The sequence below is a fragment of the Podarcis gaigeae genome (genome assembly GCF_964106915.1).
Source record: "Podarcis gaigeae genome assembly, chromosome: 2".
NCBI classification, from domain to species: Eukaryota; Metazoa; Chordata; class Lepidosauria; order Squamata; family Lacertidae; genus Podarcis; species Podarcis gaigeae.
This window is the reverse complement of record NC_139679.1, coordinates 88,754,125-88,771,341: the sequence shown is the minus strand read 5'-3', so window position 1 is coordinate 88,771,341 and position 17,217 is coordinate 88,754,125. Positions and strand designations below refer to the sequence as shown.

Below are 17,217 nucleotides of genomic sequence, written 5' to 3'. Positions count from 1 at the left end.
CTTCATGGAATTGTAGCGTAGGAAGGGACCACAAGGGTCATCTAGTCCAAATCCCTGCAGTGCAAATATCTTCCACCCAACATGGGGCTCATGCCCCTGAGATTAAAAGTCTCATGCTCTACAAATTGAGCTACTGATATTACCTGCGTAATATTTTTTTTAAAAAAATCACAAACTGATAAGAAAATGTGGAGAACTGAACTTGCGATCGGGGGAAATGAGAAACTGAAAGGGACCTAAATTCACAGACTCACCCACCTGTAGCTTTCAGTGCTTTGGAAGCCATTATCAAGTCCAAACTTTTGTCAGACTACCTGGATGGTTGAAATGAACGTTATTATTATCATTTTATATTCATATTAGGCAGGACTAAACGATAAAATTGTAGACCATTAACCATATGCATCTTTGCAGTTTACTAAATTAATTTGAATATGAATTGAAACAACAATAACTCTGAAGCAAGAAGCATAATTTCTGTATGCTTCCGAATACCACTTGCTGGGAACTGTAACTGGAGAGGTCCTCAGGTCCTACTTTGCAGGCTACTGATGGGTTGGCTGCAGTGAAAACAGGATTCTGGCCTCATGAGCCTTTAACCCTAAGAGCATGGCTCTTTTTATGTTGTTAGTTGACACACATTGTCAAGCAGGCCCCCATCTTAGAGACCTTCCAGACAGGATGCTTTTTAGTTTTGATCATACTTTTCATTAAAAAAAAACACATTGCTACCAAATTTCATTAGGGGGCATCTTTTGGTGTATGGCATCCATCTGGTCAATGGAATATATAGATTATATTCCATAGATTATATTATATAGATTGGTAGATTAGCATTTTCCCTAAGCTCCCCAAGAGAAATAATGTACTATGAATTAGGTTTAACTTTGACGCATGCAGCTGTTCTCCAGTATGGGTTCCACAGTTATGGTATGCAAAGTGACTGAAATTTAATAGTGCTTCCCAAGCATGTTGCATTTAAAACCGGTATTTCTGTACGATTCCACCACTCACAACTATGCAGCTGATCCGGTTGATTTTTTTATTTTATTTTTTACTTTCCAGTACAAACCGAATATCCAGTGGGTGCTGCAGTGATCAGATACTTGATAAGTACCTATTAGAGACTGAGTGGGTTTGGGACACTGGGAGTTAACTCCTTCTGTGCAGTAAATTATAGGCTGCAGTGAGATCCATTGCAAGTATTGTACCCTTGGGTTCCCTTAAAACTGTTTTCATTCTATCAGTATTGAAGTTTCTGTGATTTGATACAGTCAGTAAATGCGGGAGGAAAAGAGATTTGAGAGTTCCTATTTCCTGGCAAATAAGTATCTCCTTGGGGGGGAAATGCACATAAGAAGTGAAATCCATATTTAATTATACCATTAGCATTTTAAGCTGATACTCTTTTATATACTGTTTCTGTGCCGCCACCCCCACCCCCACTTTGAAGTTGCAGCAAGGAGAGGTGACTTTGAAATAAAAGGATGCAAGGGAACAGGTGATTGGATTCAAGTATAGTGATTTTAGTGCTCTGTTGGTATCCTGATGTATGATTCCATTTCTGGGGACCATGCGTTTCTGTGCAAGTATTATGGCATGCTTAAAGCCATATGGGAATGATGTTCTTTCACCCTTAAAGGGTTATCTCATGAAAAATAAATCAGATTGTCCTTTTATCACTGCTGTCCTGAAAAAGTGCTACTGAAGTAGGGAGGTCATGTTTAGTCTTAGGTGTAAAGCAATCTTCCACATGCCTCACAGCATTGCCCTGCCACAACATTAAGTGGCCCTTATGCACACTGCACACTCCTGCAATGGAACGTCCCCTTCCTCTCCTCTGTGCACTCCCTGCACCCTTCAAATCTGCCATGACAATTTCCCCAACTCTCCACAGCAGATAGAGGTGTGGGAAAAGGTGGCACACAATGACATTGTTGGATTCGATACATTGTAAGTCACTTTACTCTTCCACCAATTGCCAAAGGGGATGGAGCAGGAGTAAGGCTGCTTGCAAGATGGTGAGGCCAGCCTCCAAAGCAATATAAGGTAAAGGTAAAGGGACCCCTGACCATTAGGTCCAGTCGTAGCCGACTCTGGGGTTGCTGCACTCATCTCGCTTTATTGGCCGAGGGAGCCGGCGTACAGCTTCTGGGTCATGTGGCCAGCATGACTAAGCTGCTTCTGGCAAACCAGAGCAGCGCACGGAAACGTCGTTTACCTTCCCACCAGTGTGGTACCTATTTATCTACTTGCACTTTGACGTGCTTTCGAACTGCTAGGTTGGCAGGAGCAGGGACTGAGCAAGGCTCTGTGGTTTAACCCACAGCTCTACCCACATCCCCCAAACACTATAAGAAGCCTCTAAATGCTATGGTGAGTGGTAGAGAAGTCACCTAGGAATTCCATTTTCAGCACTATCTCTACAGCCACAGTAACATGTACACTAATTCTAAAGGTTATAAAAGGACTTTGCAAGGAAGTTTACAAAGCCTAAATTCAGATAACCAGAGTTCCAAACATTTATTTGTGAGGGCCCTATTACATGAGGATTCAGTGAGCTGATGTTGTTGTTTTGCATGGAGAGACAACTTTGTGTTAGCAGTGACATCACTCAAACTTCTCTGATTCTTTCGAAGAAAAGTAATAGTTAAATGTTGGTATGTATTTGAAGAAGTGTGCATGCACATGAAAACTTATACGCAGAACAAACTTAGTTGGTCTCTAAGGTGCTACTGGACAATTTTTAATTTTTTTTAATTTAGTTAAATGTTGGGTAAGCAAAAATTGAAATCACCCTTAGCTTAACTCTGAGGGTTGTTCTTAGTGACTATTAAAATTTACCTGTGATGCTCAGGCACTGCCAGCCTGCAACGTGCAGTTCGCAAGTGTTAAAATGTGTGAGACTCAAGATTTTCAAATGCTTGGTGTCAGCACAGCATTATAAAATGTCAATGAAACAAAAAGTTGTAAGAAATATTTGTAATACCTGTTAAGAATTAAAAACAATGATTATTTTGGGCTTGCTTATAAAGCCCGCAGACCACTCGTGGGTTGTGACCTACAGGTTAGGAAGCACTTGTTTATAATTTGCACATCAGTCTGTTGTGATTTTTGTTTTGGTAGATGATGGCCCTTACTCGAAAGGGAGCAAAGACTCAGGTGGACTGGACACAGCCCTGGTTTCAAGAAGGCAAAGTATACCAGGTAACTGACATTTTCATTTAGCCATGTATACCTTTTTGAGGTCAGTAAGGTTTCATTCTTAGTTTGGTAACCACTAAGAGTGCTTTGCTGGGTGTGGTAGAGCCGCTTTGCTAACTTTCTGGCAGGTGGGTTGCTTATTGGAAGGGACTGGTGCAGTGCTCACATCCCAGCAGAAGTTGGGTGGGTGCTCCTGACCATGGGCTCACCTGGTAGCTGCAGTCGTAGGTTTTAATTTAAATATTTCCCACTGTGTCAACACTACATCAGGGTCATAATGGGAAATTAAAATTGCTGCTGCCAGAAATGCATGTGTCTTGGGGGGGGGGGGGCAAGGACAGGGATCAATGTTGCTGAGCTCTAATGGGGGCACTTGAGCCCTGGAAGCTGCCTGCAAATGCTAGTTCCTGATGCAGTAAAGCATGGTCTGCACCAATGGCAGTAGAGATGTGTTGCTGCACCAAGGTTAGCTCCAAAAATTAAAAGGAGGGAAATTGCATCTGATGAAAAGGCATGCAAGCCCTGCAGCACTCCTGACCTCATAGCCATAGTTAAGAGAGGGGACAGCATCAGGCTCAGGTAATTCCTGTAATAATAATCATAATCATAATCATAATTACAAAGCCAAAAGGAGGTAATGGAAGAAAATGTTGAAGGTGGGGAGGAAGAGGAGAAAAAAAGCTATTGAGAAGCACATTCCAACTACTACTCATTTTTATTGTTCCTTCAGTTTTGATTGATCAGTCGCATGAGATGCAATATATTCTGTAGCAGCTTGAGCCCGTAATAGTGAAGACTTGTAAAACATGCTCTACTCGTATGCATTACAAGGCTGGAGAGTGATAAATATTTATAGGGGGACCATTATGCAGCACTTATTCGCCTTCATTCATGCATTAATGTCAGATTATCATTTAAATGACACAGGTGTGATATTCTTCATTCTTCCATTACTGAGTGTCCTTGGGTTTAGGCCCATTTGCAGTCACCTGTGGATACTGTGGCACCTACACCCGTTTGCACCATGGAGAAGTTCAGAGTCATCGATGCAATCCAAAGCAGAAAATGCATAGAAGAGAGAGGAGTGGATCCTGAGCACTTAAATTGACACATAACATTATACAAGAACTAATATACAGCAAGTCTTTTCCTCTTCTAAAACAGACAGCAAGTAATAAGACTTTAAAAAAACAAAAAAAAAAAAACAGCCTGGCACACTATCGACCTTATTTTTGGAAACATGTGCCAAAGATGTTGGGCAACCCTTAGCAGAGACTCACCTAGCCCACCAAACATAGGTAGCTTGGGAAAAATAAAGTCGGAAGGATTGGGAAGTTATTAAGCACTTTGAGCATCTCCATTGTCTGTGATGTTGTTTATAAATGCTGAAATGTATTTTTCACTGTTTTACTTACGAGATATGCTGGGCAGCATAACAATGTCCAGGGACCTCTTCCTACATTTTCTCCACAGAAGAATTCAGAGGAGTCACTATTGTGGAACTGATTAAAAAAGAAGGAAGCACCCTTGGCTTAACTATATCTGGTGGTACAGATAAAGATGGTAAACCAAGAGTTTCCAACCTGAGACCAGGAGGGCTGGCAGCAAGGTAAACCAAGCACATTAACAAGGATAGATTTCATTGTCTTGGTATCATGCATCACCGGGGACCAGCAATTTGTTCAAAGCACTTTTTGCATGTTAGATAGCTAAAGAATAACTTCTTTCAGCCTCACCTCCTAACACAACTTTACTCGTTAGGATTCAGTGGGTGCATATTATAAACCCTTTTCTCATTTCCCTGAACCTTCCTTATTAAAAAATAAAGAAAAATGCTTTTGTGCATGGTTATCAAGTAATATCTGCTGTTACTTTCCATATGCAGTTTAAGTTCACATTCCTCATTATGTAGGTAGTTCTCTCTATTTAATAACCCAGCAAGGATGTAATTGCAGATCATGCACATTATGAAAAGGGTGCTGGAAAGATGCAATTGAGATGTTTTGTTGCATTTATTGCAGGAGCGACCAGCTAAACGTTGGTGACTACATCAAGTCAGTGAATGGGATTAACCTGACGAAACTTCGCCATGACGAAATCATAAGCCTGTTGAAGAACGTGGGGGAAAGGGTGGTGCTAGAGGTAGAATACGAGCTGCCACTAGCAGGTTAGTACCTCCTGGATGGAGTTACTACTGTAATGTTTCAAGATGTAGGTGGCTTCCCCTCCCCTCCTTGCCTCTTCTACAAAAATTGGTTTCAACCATCAGATCATTCAGCCATCTTGCTCCAGTTAGTCTCCATTGACTGGTGGCAGCAGCAGCTATCTGTAACATTTCAGGCAAAGGTCCCTTCCAGCTTTGTTCTAGGAAATGCTTTTAACTGGAAATGCCAGTGATATGAAACCGGGATCACTTCCAGTGACTAGGTTGGATCCAGAATTCTGGATGCTGTTGCCTGTAAACATTTAGCAAGCCTCAAGATTTTACAGGCAGTAGCAGATGGAGAAAACAAACTCTTTCCACCTGTAACTGGTGCCGCAATTCCACTGTCTATGGATATTTGAGTAGATGACCGATCAGATTCTTATTTACTCACAAACTGAAGCATATGCTCTTGATGGTGATATTATTACCATTCTTTGCATTAATGGCCCATCTTTGCTCCAAGGAGCTCAAGGTGGCATTTATTTATTTATTTAGGTAATAATTTTTTTATACTGCTTGGTAGTAAAAAACAACAACAAAGCCCCCTCAAAGCAGTTTTAAGTATGACTAGCATCACATTTCCTTTAGGAGTGTTCAATACAGGCAACCTTCCTGGCCCTGCGTGCACCAGCGGAGCATGCATAAGCCTGCCCTCCTGTCCCCCATCCCATTCCACCCCATTCTGCCCTCTTCTGGGTCCAAAATGACCCACGCATCAGTGGCCATATGTCAATTGAATGTGCACAAAATGGTCACTGCCTGTACTTTAACCATGCTTTCTACTTTATAATCAAACTATTCTTTTAGCTGTGAAGATTTGAACATAGTCATCTAGGGTTGCCTGCAGGCTTTTTGCCTAAGATACCTGACAGTCCAGTAACCACTGCCAGCTTCTGAAAGGTGCAATCAGATTTGAAGCTTCCAGGAAAAGGGCAATGGTTTGCTTTAGTACAGTATTATGTATGCATTAAGAGAGCTTGAGGGCAGTCTAGAAGATTGGATCTTGATTTAGCCATCTTTTTAATTCTGTTTAATAGCTTCATATACTTAAGGCAAGCATTATTTTTACCTGCTTCAAAAGCCCCTCATATTGCAAGATTTTTGAATGTGATTAGGCAAATTTTCGTATCTGATGAAGAATTTTTTTTTTTTAAAAAAAAAAAGTATGGCAGGTTTAAGGATGTCAATTCACCCCTTTTCTTCCCTATCTCTAGCCCCGGATAATAGTGCCGGCATCATTCCAAAGACCATTGAAGTCACCCTGTACAAAGAAGGCAACAGTTTTGGATTTGTACTACGAGGTCAGATTCTCTTTGGTTAATGATGATAAAACTACATTGTTGGGACATGTAAAAGTGGGGGCGGGGATAAAGCCATCTATTCTGTATAAATCAAAATCCTAAGCTAATAATCATACAGGACAATCTTCGAAGAATGCTGACAAATACAGTTTTGGGGTTCCGTCTTTATTTCAGAGGTTCTTTGGGTTGCATCCATCAAAGTCACATGGTTCACAGAATGACTTCTGCTCAATGCAACAGAATGTCTCCCCTCTGAAAGCCCCTCAGATCTGTTTGCGAGAGTTGGGGTAACCCCCAGATCAGATTTGGGGGTGAGCAGTGGGAGGAGAGGGAAGGAAATTTCCATTTCCATTAGCAGATGCCTTTCCATGCTCATAGTGACTCATTGGATTGAATCCTTTAATAGCTGGGCTAGAGAAGGGTTCGTGTCTTCTGCTGTGGTACAGATTTTTCCTATCTCAGCATTACAGCATTTATTTGTGTGTGTTTTTTTGCAAATTTGTTACAGGAGGAGCCCACGAAGATTGGCACAAATCCAGGCCATTAGTACTGACATATGTTAGGCCAGGTGGTCCAGCAGACAGGTAATGTTCACATTTAGCAACGGAGCTTAAACAAATAGGTGTTTTGCCAGCCAACCTACCTGAAGCTCCTAGTACAGGGATGATGGGAGTTGTAGTCCCAAAACATCTGGAGGGCGGAGTTTGCCTATGCCTGTCTTAGTAGGTCTGCATACCAGCTGTATATCTAAGTTTGATATCTGGGCGTACTCTCTACATGTCTCTTTTTCTTGACTTTCCCCCAAATGATCACTAGCTAGTGTTTCAAGAGACTGAAAATAGTTTCAGGCCAAATTCAAATACTGATTTCCATGCTTACCACTAATTTGTGCAACTGATTTTAAAAATAGCTGTTATGTATGCTCTAATTGAGGCAGATGGTGGATAGATTGTTGCAAGATCCCTTGTCTCAGCCTTTACCAACATGGCGCCCTCCAACTGTTTTAGATTACAGGTGATGGAGTAATTACTACTACTACTACTACTAACAACAACAACAACAACAACAACAACAATTTATTTATATGCTGCCCATCTGACCGGGTTGTCCCAGCTACTCTGGGTGGCTTCCAACAAACACAGGAAGACATCAAACATTAAAAACTTCCCTAAACAGGGCTGCCTTCGAATGTCTTCTAGAAGTCAGATACTTGTTTATTTCCTTGACATCTGATGGGATGATGTTCTACCTTGGAGACCAGTATGGGGATAATTGTTCAAGCAGCAACATCTGTGCCATTAAGTGTACCTGGAAAGGGGGCCAAAGAAAAATTTGCCTTGGTAATCTAGTTATGAACTGACTTCCCCACTTACTACATTTGAACGGCTTCCCAATTACACATGCTCCCTGGGCGACTCATAAGAATGAAATCCAACATAATACAAAGCACTAAAGGTAGCAAAGAAACATTGTTCTTTCCGGCAGATGTGCAATAAAAGTAAAAACACAAGCTGTTTGAAAAGCTGGTTTTCTGGTCCACATATGCTTCATTTGGGGGGATCTGTCTGTCCTGGTTTTGGATGTGTTAAGAATTGTGTGCAATTTTCCTCCAGGGAAGGGTCTCTGAAAATTGGGGACAGACTGCTGAGTGTTGACGGGATTCCCCTTCACAGTGTGAGTCACGCTGACGCATTGAACATCCTTCGCCAGTGCAACCAAGAGGCACTTTTCCAGATTGAGTATGATGTCACCATAATGGGTAAGGGCTTTTGGATTCCCTCGGAGGGGGGGGCGCACAGGCTTTGGCCATGGGGAGGGAGGAATTCATTTGCATTTTCTCCTCACCCAGTGCAGAATATACTGATCTGTAGGTAGTGAAAATGTAAAAGTTTAAAATTACCACAGTGGCCAAGAGGAATGGGCTAAAACTTTGTAGTTTTTTAAAGCAAGCTTAGGATAGATAATTGAGTTTGGAGGTGTGCTCCTGGAGGCATACAGTAAATCTAAACTAGGTATGCTTTCTAAGGGACATTCAGTAACATTCCCAAGTTCTGCTTTCCAAATTTCATGCACCAGTTTTCTTAAGCAACAAGTGCATAGGCTGAGACAAGTTAGCTGATCGTTATCAACATCACAAATTAATACAAAATGATGGAGTTGCAGACAAGTAAAGGTAAAGGTAAAGGTACCCCTGCCCGTACGGGCCAGTCTTGCCAGACTCTGGGGTTGTGCGCCCATCTCACTCAAGAGGCCAGGGGCCAGCGCTGTCCAGAGACACTTCCGGGTCACGTGGCCAGCGTGACATCGCTGCTCTGGCGAGCCAGAGCCGCACACGGAAACGCCGTTTACCTTCCCGCTGATAAGCGGTCCCTATTTATCTACTTGCACCCGGAGGTGCTTTCGAACTGCTAGGTTGGCAGGCGCTGGGACCGAGCAGCGGGAGCGCACCCCGCCGCAGGGATTCGAACCGCCGACCTTTCGATCGGCAAGTCCTAGGCGCTGAGGCTTTAACCCACAGCACCACCTGCAGACAAGTACTTTGCTGCAAATGTTACAGTTACTACTGAGAAAGAGCAGCAAAACAATGGATTGTCTTCTCTAGGAAAGCTGTGGGGTGTTTTGCAGAAGAGATATAGACTTGGAGGTGGTTATAGACACAGAAAGATTGGCTCTGATGGAATGAACCCTGATGTCATTATGAAACATGGCTTGATGTTTACTGTATAGCAGAGAGTGTAAATTTCCCCCAGAAATTTAAACCTATTAATCCTTCCATTGTATGTTAGGGGCAGGTGACTCAGCTGAACAAAGAGAACATAAGCCAAGCTTGCTGGATCAGGGCAATGATTTAGTCCAGCATCCTGTTCTCACAGTGGCCGACTAAATACCTGAGGGAAACGCAGTGCCCAATGCATAAAGGTCCCAAATAAAGTAAAAAATGACTTGAAAAATAGAAAATTATGCTCTTTGGCACATGAACATTAAACTATTGTGGGGTAAAGGAGAGCAGATAACCTGCCAGGTGAATATTCCAGACAGGAAGATCTAGTCTCCTGTTCCCATATCCTTAAATCACCTGAAATGCCAGTAAATGCAAGAAAATATTTGTTTCTAGGTTTTAATATATGCCTTCATTCAGATCACATTCTTCCATCTATGTTCAAAGAAGAAGAAAAAGGAAAGTGCTTTGTGTTCTCATGCTTTGTATTCACAGACCGAACAATATAATTGAAACATTCATTTATAAATCATTATCTATAGTCATCTGCCACTTATCTTGTTAGCAAAGGAGAAATACGGGAGTAGAGAATATGCAGAGATTGGCTATAGGAGGGAGCATAAACAAGGGATTTTATGGTGTCCTTAGGAAAGGATGTGTTCCTACTAAAATCGATGGGGTGCTTGAGACTTGCCTGAACTTAAACCTGCTGCTAGCCCCTTATGGACCCTGTTTCCCACCCTGCACAGCCTGTATGTTTTCTCTTCTCCTGGTTTTCCTAATGCTAGAACACATACGTTCAAAAGACCCTCAGTGTTTGCGTCTCTGGCTTCAGAGCTGGACGTCAAAAACTAAAAATTGAATCTAGCTGTGATGAAGTTACAGTAAATTTTAGACTCTGAACTTAATAATCTTACCCTCTTTAGATCTGCATTACTTCAAAACGTAGCAATATTAGCTGACGGGGTGGCTTCCTCCTCCTGCTCATTCTGCTGGGTTGGGGCCTGAACTTGTGCCAGAAAGTCCTGCGCTGACACGACTTCAATGGTTCCTAATCTCTTCCTGGTGTACGTCGTAGCCAGAAAGAGCTAAAGCCCCATGCTGATGCTCGATGAGAGAGGAAGATTTGTCTTATTTGTGGCTGTTCCCTGAGTAGAAGACAGGCAGTGGTGGCCTGGCCTGAGCAGAAGAGGAACCCTGCTTGATTTGTATTGTAGGTCACTGCTTCTGCCGGAGATGCAGGAGCCCAATGCAAAGTGTGGTTTTTTTCGACACAGCATCTATTCAAGCCTTTAATTTTACGGAATTTGTGTAGGAGGCATGTAGCTGCTGTGTGGCAAATTAGAGCAGTTCGTGCCAGAAAATACGGAACAGAATGTGCAGATGATGGGTTTAAGGGTTACTGCTGAGTCCAAAGCTGTGCTGGCTGCAGAAGCGCGGTGAACTGTCGCAGAGTGCGATGCCTCTCGGGGGTGGGGGGAACAGACTGGACTGCCTATTTTTAAAGCCTTTCCCCCTGCACTTCTCATTGTAAACCAAGGAACCACATCACCTAGTTTAAGCTCTGGAGCAAAGAAAGGTGGGCGGAGGGAGGGGAGAGAATGGTTATAGTTTCGTTTTAGTAAATTCTGCACTTCAGAATGCTTCAAGTTGTGCCTAGGGACTGTGGAATGGCTCCCCACCCCCCAAATTGAACACTGTCAATGTGCAGCTAGATTGTGTGTGTGTGTGTGTAGAATTATTGGAGAAGCTTTTAGATAATTTGCAATATGTTCTGAACTTGGAGAGGAGTGGGTCAGAACTAAGCAATTTTTGAACTTTTAACGGAGATAACAGCATTACTCTAATCCAGAGCTTTCCATACTTTTCATGCTGGTGACACACCTTTTAGACACGCATCATTTTGCCATAAAGTAATTCAGTTTTACTATCCAGCCGGAGGTTAAACTAACACCTTTCCAGCCCCAAGAGGAGTGTGAGGAGCATTCACACAACACACCTACAAACTGCAGTGGACACACTGACGTGTCGCGACACAGTTTGGGAAGCTCTGCTCTAACCAAAATCAAGGGCCAATTGATAACTCAGATAACTCGGATTACGTGTCCTTGAGTTCATGTGCAGATTTCTGATCATCAGAGAAGGCAGGAGAAAGCAGGCCCGTGCAGAGCTTGTCTGAGGCCCGGGGTGGGAGTCTAGTTCTTGGCATGACAGTGTATGTCTGGCAGGCGCCTGGTGGATTCCCCTCCCCCTCAGACAGCTTTGCCTTCTGAGGCCTGGGGCAAGTGTACCCAGATGCCCCGCTCCCTGCACAGGCCTGAAATAAAGGAACTTAACCCTTTCTCCCCTACTACAGTCCTGAGTGGGAGATGCTTTCCTGAAGCTGATACTTGCTTAGGGAGGCAGGGAATCTCATATCAATTTCAAATTTGGGGTTTTACTCAGGAAATCAGTTGAGGAACAAAGATTTAATTTCCCCAACTGCACCTTTTCTGATCACATTAAGTACTACCTCATAACAGGTTTTTTTAAAAGCCTGCAGGCTTTGGGGGAGGTGTGTACAGTGGTACCTTGGGTTACAAACACTTCGGGTTACAAATTCCACTAACCCAGAAGTAGTCCCTCAGGTTGAGAACTTTACCTCAGGATGAGAACGGAAATCGTGCAGCGGCGGCAGTGGGAGACCCCATTAGCTAAAGCGTGCCTCAGGTTAAGAACAGTTTCAGGTTAAGAACGGACCTCCATAACGAATTAAGTTTGTAACCTGAAGTACCACTGTAATATTATTTTCTTGAGCTTACATAACTGGTCCCACACAGAAAAAAATACACAGCATCACACCACATGTAGGTCACTGTGTGTTAAACTGGACTGGAGCACATTATGGTGTAAGTAGGAGAGGACCATGTTTTGCTTGGTTCCTCCTTTGAGGGGGTAGGAAATCCTACATATGTAAAACTAGCACGTCACAAAGAAGGCTAAGTGAGACCTCTTCTCCTTGATGTGTGGTGGAGCAGTATTTGATCATGCATTCCCACTTACACGTTCTGATGTGCTGCAATCAAGTATTACCCAGATTATAAGTTGTTTGTCTACGCCTTAGGCCCCTATATAGTGGCCATGTGTCCTAATTTACAGGGCCCAGTTCTCTATTTGAAGGGTTGTCCACTTTAAAAAGCCAAAGGAAGGGAGAGCAGGAACCTGGAGTTTGCCCATTGACAGTTGGTTACTGAGCAGACTGAGCAGGCATGCAGGTCACAGCCTTCCACACTGTGGTGAGATGTATCATGTTTCTATTTTAAATTATAGAAATTGTTTCTAAATTTGCCTCTGTACATGTAAATAAGCACATGCAAATTGGCACCTAGCCTGCATTGTTGTTTGTGCAGTGCATCTTTGGGTTCTTAATTGCCAATCTGTCCAGCAGACATTCATCTCGTATCTACAGGGGGGAAACTCCCCAGCCCCACAGTGCAGATCAATAAAGTACAGGTGTAGCAATTCAGCCTGACTTCTGAACTTGGGATTTCTGCTTCCAGAATCTGTGTTGTCTCACATCAAAATGTGGAACATGCATCTCCACCCAAGAGGCCATGATTTAAAGCCGACTTTCCTTCACCTCCCTGGTGCCCTTCAGACAGTTTCGGACTACACCTCCCATCATTCTCTGCCAACACAGCCGTGCTGACATGGGCAGTTGGGACTTGTAGTCCCAAACATCTGGAGGGCACCAGGTCATCAAAGGCCAGAGTCGTTCTGCTTGCCAGTTTTCCAACTGAAACTCAGATGTGATTTGCAGTAGCTCCTCAATGATACCTGGAGTTGAAAAAGGAAAAAAAGCACTGCAGAATATAGAGCAAATGCGCATTGACAGAAATGAGCAAAAAAATATTTTGCAGATTGCAAACAACTGACATAAGAATAGGCTTTCGAGACATCGGTCTAATTCATGTTTACTGCATATGGTTGGGTGATGCTGATAGGAGCTGGCTTATTGAAGTAAAGCGCATCAGAGTGAATATTTCCTTGCTTTTCTGCCTTGTAGGCACATATATTTCTTTGGGTTTGCTTGCTTCTTTATATCCGCCAACATGTATTCCCTTATTGTGACACTTTTATTCCTGAAGTTTCCTGTCTGGGGTGATGGTGGGGTTAGATGCCTCATGCTTCTAAGCTTTTGTTCGTAACACAAGAGCTCTTGACATATTTTGAACGGGACAGAAAAAGTGCTGGGAAGCCGTTCCCCGTGAAGGAAAACTTTTTCTTCCCTATTAGAAATTCTGGGTTGTACAAATTTCATGGATAATTTGGGGGATTCTGACCTGCAGAGCTGGTGCCATAGCTGGCAAAGCTCTTTGAAGAAGGACCAAAGAAGGCTTACAGCCTTCAAATTTAAAACAGAACTCTTACCCCAGATTTGTTCCAATTGCCTTTTCATTTGACTTTTCCCAGTATATCTGAAGGATGCATACCTGCTTCTCTCTCCTAGCTCCTATGTGTCCACCCCTCAGTGGACACAAATTAAGTACTTAGTTTTAAACCAGTCACTCAACTGATATCTCCTAATCCATATGTTAAAAGGTGGAATGCAAAGCTTCCCAGCCGTTACTTTGAGAATTAAAGTGAGAGACGGCTCCTGGTGTGTCTTTGATCTGGGAACACAAATGTTCAGCTAACCAAATAATCCTTCCTATACTTGAGTTGAGAAAGCTACATGTTGATATTTTCCCAAATGGAGAATGCTGCCATTTGTCAAGGATCTCCAAGGTGTTTTGTGGCGGTGGAATAATGGGGCATGTTCACATTACTGCCTTAGAGCACAGTGATGTTGTTCCTCCCTCTCCCAATGCATTTCCTAGTTATTCCACATCAGCACAGCTTCATTGGTGTCAGATTCATTTCTAGTTTCAGATAGGTAGCCGTGTTGGTCTGCCATAGTCAAAACAAAAAAATTCCTTCCAGTAGCACCTTAAAGACCAACTAAGTTAGTTCTAGGTATGAGCTTTCGTGTGCATGCACACTTCTTCAGATACTGTTCTTCAGATATCTGAAGAAGTGTGCATGCACACGAAAGCTCATACCTAGAACTAACTTAGTTGGTCTTTAGGGTGCTACTGGAAGGAATTTTTTTGTTTAGATTCATTTCTGTTTGTGTACACACCAGGAGGCATTGATGGGCAGGGATGTTGTTGCCCCATGAAAAGGTGTGCATGCCATACTTCACATGCCCTCTGTCATGTTGCATGAATCTGGTCCTTCCATCAGAAGCCTAATTTTTGGCAGTGGGTGATCAGTTATGCTGAGCAACTGGGTTGTACCTTGCAATGGATTGTATGGCGCATCTCCTGTGTTTATATGTATCCTTTGCCCATACCAAATGCATCTGGAATACTACTGGCTGGTTTTGTGAATTTCGAGGGTCATGTAATGGAGGCATTACATGATCCTGTCTAAGGCACAGAAGGGGCATGGGAATATGAATCCTCCCACAGAAATCTGAGCCCTCCACTCCACATCAACATCAGCTTTAGCTGGAGCTCCAAAACAAGAAGTGAGGTGGCTAAGAAAAAAGCAGGAAACTTTATGTTTTGGGGTAGCATACAAATGTCAATAAATATTATAAGTGTGCAGTGATGAAAGGGCTTTATGGAAGTAAAGCCAAGAAGGATTTATCTCCTCTCAGCTGGGCGCCCCTACTTTTTCCTTAGGTGGGCTGCGTTCTCTCTTCCTCTCCCACCTCACTTCCCACATGATTGCAGTAGGATTTAGTGCTGTCATGTCTACCTTGGCCTTTAGAGAAGCAAGGGGAGGAATGGCAGCTTATTGTCTTAAGTTGTTTGGTGGAGCGACACAATCAAACATGAAGGATGCGGAAGCTTGTAGTATCCTCTCCAAGGGAACTTTGGTGTCAAAGCCAAAGAAGAAGAAGAGGGCTGTGTTTGTGAGCAGCAAGAGGAACATTTTGAGTGCATGTATGTGCAATATATTGCTATGCTACCCCTGCTTCTCTGAAGGAGAAGAAGGTCCGGGGAACAATGCTTATCCCAGTGGTGTTTCCTCTGGAGGCAGATTACTAGAGGTTTGTGGCTTTTGCAATATCCCAGTTTATTTTACATAATAAACAGGTTTGGCATAGGAGGCATATCCTTCTATTGTTTGCTTTGATTCAGCAGTAAAATGTGGGTTTTCCTGGGGGAAATGCCAGAAGAAACAAAAAACAACCACCATTTGGGCACGGAACTCCAAATCCCAAAACTGTTCCTGCAGATGCAGCACAAAGGAAAGTTCAGAGGAGTCCTTTAACACACCAGCAGACAATCAGAGATTCATTGCTTTCACATTAGATCTCCAGAGACTGAATTGGATATATGTGAGGGGTGTCTTAACTGCTTGTCCAGCTAAAGGGGATGCCCTGTCTGTTTTGGGGACCTGCAGAAATAGTCCTGCTGAATGTTACACAGCAGGACCCCCCTCCCTCAGCTAACCTTCAAGCTGAGTTGGCAATGAGAATCTCACCTAGGTGACAAGGTTCAAGTCAAGTGGTGTTGCCCAAGACCAGAGATAAGGGACCTGGACCTGTATGCCCTCCATTCTCCATGCCAATTCCAAACACACACTTGTTTGTTGCGTCTTCCTGCAGATCTTTAAGCATCTTTAGTAAAGCACACCAAATACACTTCTCAGAGTCTTTGCTTGGGAGTGGGGTTGTGTGTGTGCAAAACTACATCACAGCAGTCCATCACGAGGCCATGGGGAAATGATTGATATTGGAGAAACGTTAAACAGATCTCTTTTCCCAGCTCCTCATTCTTCTTCTTGTTGAAAGCTGGGTGACCTTTAGGGGCAAAGTATATTTCTGTTGGAGTGGTTTGATCTTCCTTTGACCCTCTTTTGCCGCTCCTAGTATGTTTCTGCTGCAACTGTTCATCTGCTGCTTTTCCTGTTTGTAATTTGCAGGCAGACCCCTACCCTTCCTAATGGTGCTGAGAGGCCAAATTCATTGCTTGTAAAGCATTTTGCAATTCTTACGGTGTAGTCAATACAATCGTGCAAGATATTATTACCCTTTCAGGGCTAGCTTCCTTTTATTGATTATTTCTACATGAATTATAAAAGCTGCTGCTATGGTGGGGTGGACAGTTTGCGGGGGGGGGGGGTTAGCTGTACATCTCTGCCCTTAGCTCAGCAGTAAGAGATGTCAAGCTCTTGATCGTTCACAGTGCCATATTTAAGCAGACCACTGTGCCTGAAAACAGTTGGCTGAAGCTTTTCAGTAATAATTGCATGGACAATATGTTAATATGATGTAGCTTAGCTGTGGCTTCTCCTGCTTCCTTCCAGTGTTCCTGTGTTGGAATGCAGCATTTAAGAGTTCATGGGGTCTATTTAGAGTCTGTTACTTCCCACTGGCCTGTCTGCACTGATGGATTTATGTATCTTGAAGTCCCTGCCCTAACACCATTGCTCCACCTTCCTCACCCCAAAAAAGCAAACTGATACAGACTTAACTCAATTTGCCTTTAAAACAACAACAACAATTTCAAAATAGTACTGACAATACACCTTGCTTCTGCTGACTGGACCCTAATTTGAGCCAAGTCAGAGATGTGTCTTCTCTAAGTTCAAAACTCTAGATTTAAACCTGGCACAGAACTTACCCCACTCCATGACCTCATTCAGACATCACAGTTAACCGTGGTTTCCTTCACTGGGAATGAGCCATGGCAAGCCTTATGCTCGCACAGCCAGCTCTCTCCTTTCTTCGTCTCCTTCTCCTGTGAGGTGTT

General features: G+C 43.1%; 1 protein-coding gene across 8 annotated transcripts in view; it reads left to right on the top strand.

Annotated features, from left to right (window-relative positions):
* The window catches only part of GRIP2 (glutamate receptor interacting protein 2), a 390,988-nt gene that overhangs the window by 312,974 nt on the left and 60,797 nt on the right, over positions 1 to 17,217 (top strand). For 6 of the 8 annotated variants that reach the window (XR_014560470.1, XM_083723314.1, XM_083723311.1 and 3 more), the window contains exons 2-7: positions 3,127 to 3,207; positions 4,678 to 4,813; positions 5,226 to 5,371; positions 6,625 to 6,711; positions 7,220 to 7,295; positions 8,325 to 8,470. Coding sequence is in view for 7 of the 8 variants with exons in the window: in XM_083723314.1 (XP_083579440.1) it covers positions 3,127 to 3,207; positions 4,678 to 4,813; positions 5,226 to 5,371; positions 6,625 to 6,711; positions 7,220 to 7,295; positions 8,325 to 8,470 (672 nt within the window). In the remaining variant the exon portion in view is untranslated. The remainder of the gene's footprint in view (positions 1 to 3,126; positions 3,208 to 4,677; positions 4,814 to 5,225; positions 5,372 to 6,624; positions 6,712 to 7,219; positions 7,296 to 8,324; positions 8,471 to 17,217) is intronic. The other 2 variants (XM_083723312.1, XM_083723317.1) reach the window with 1 other exon arrangement.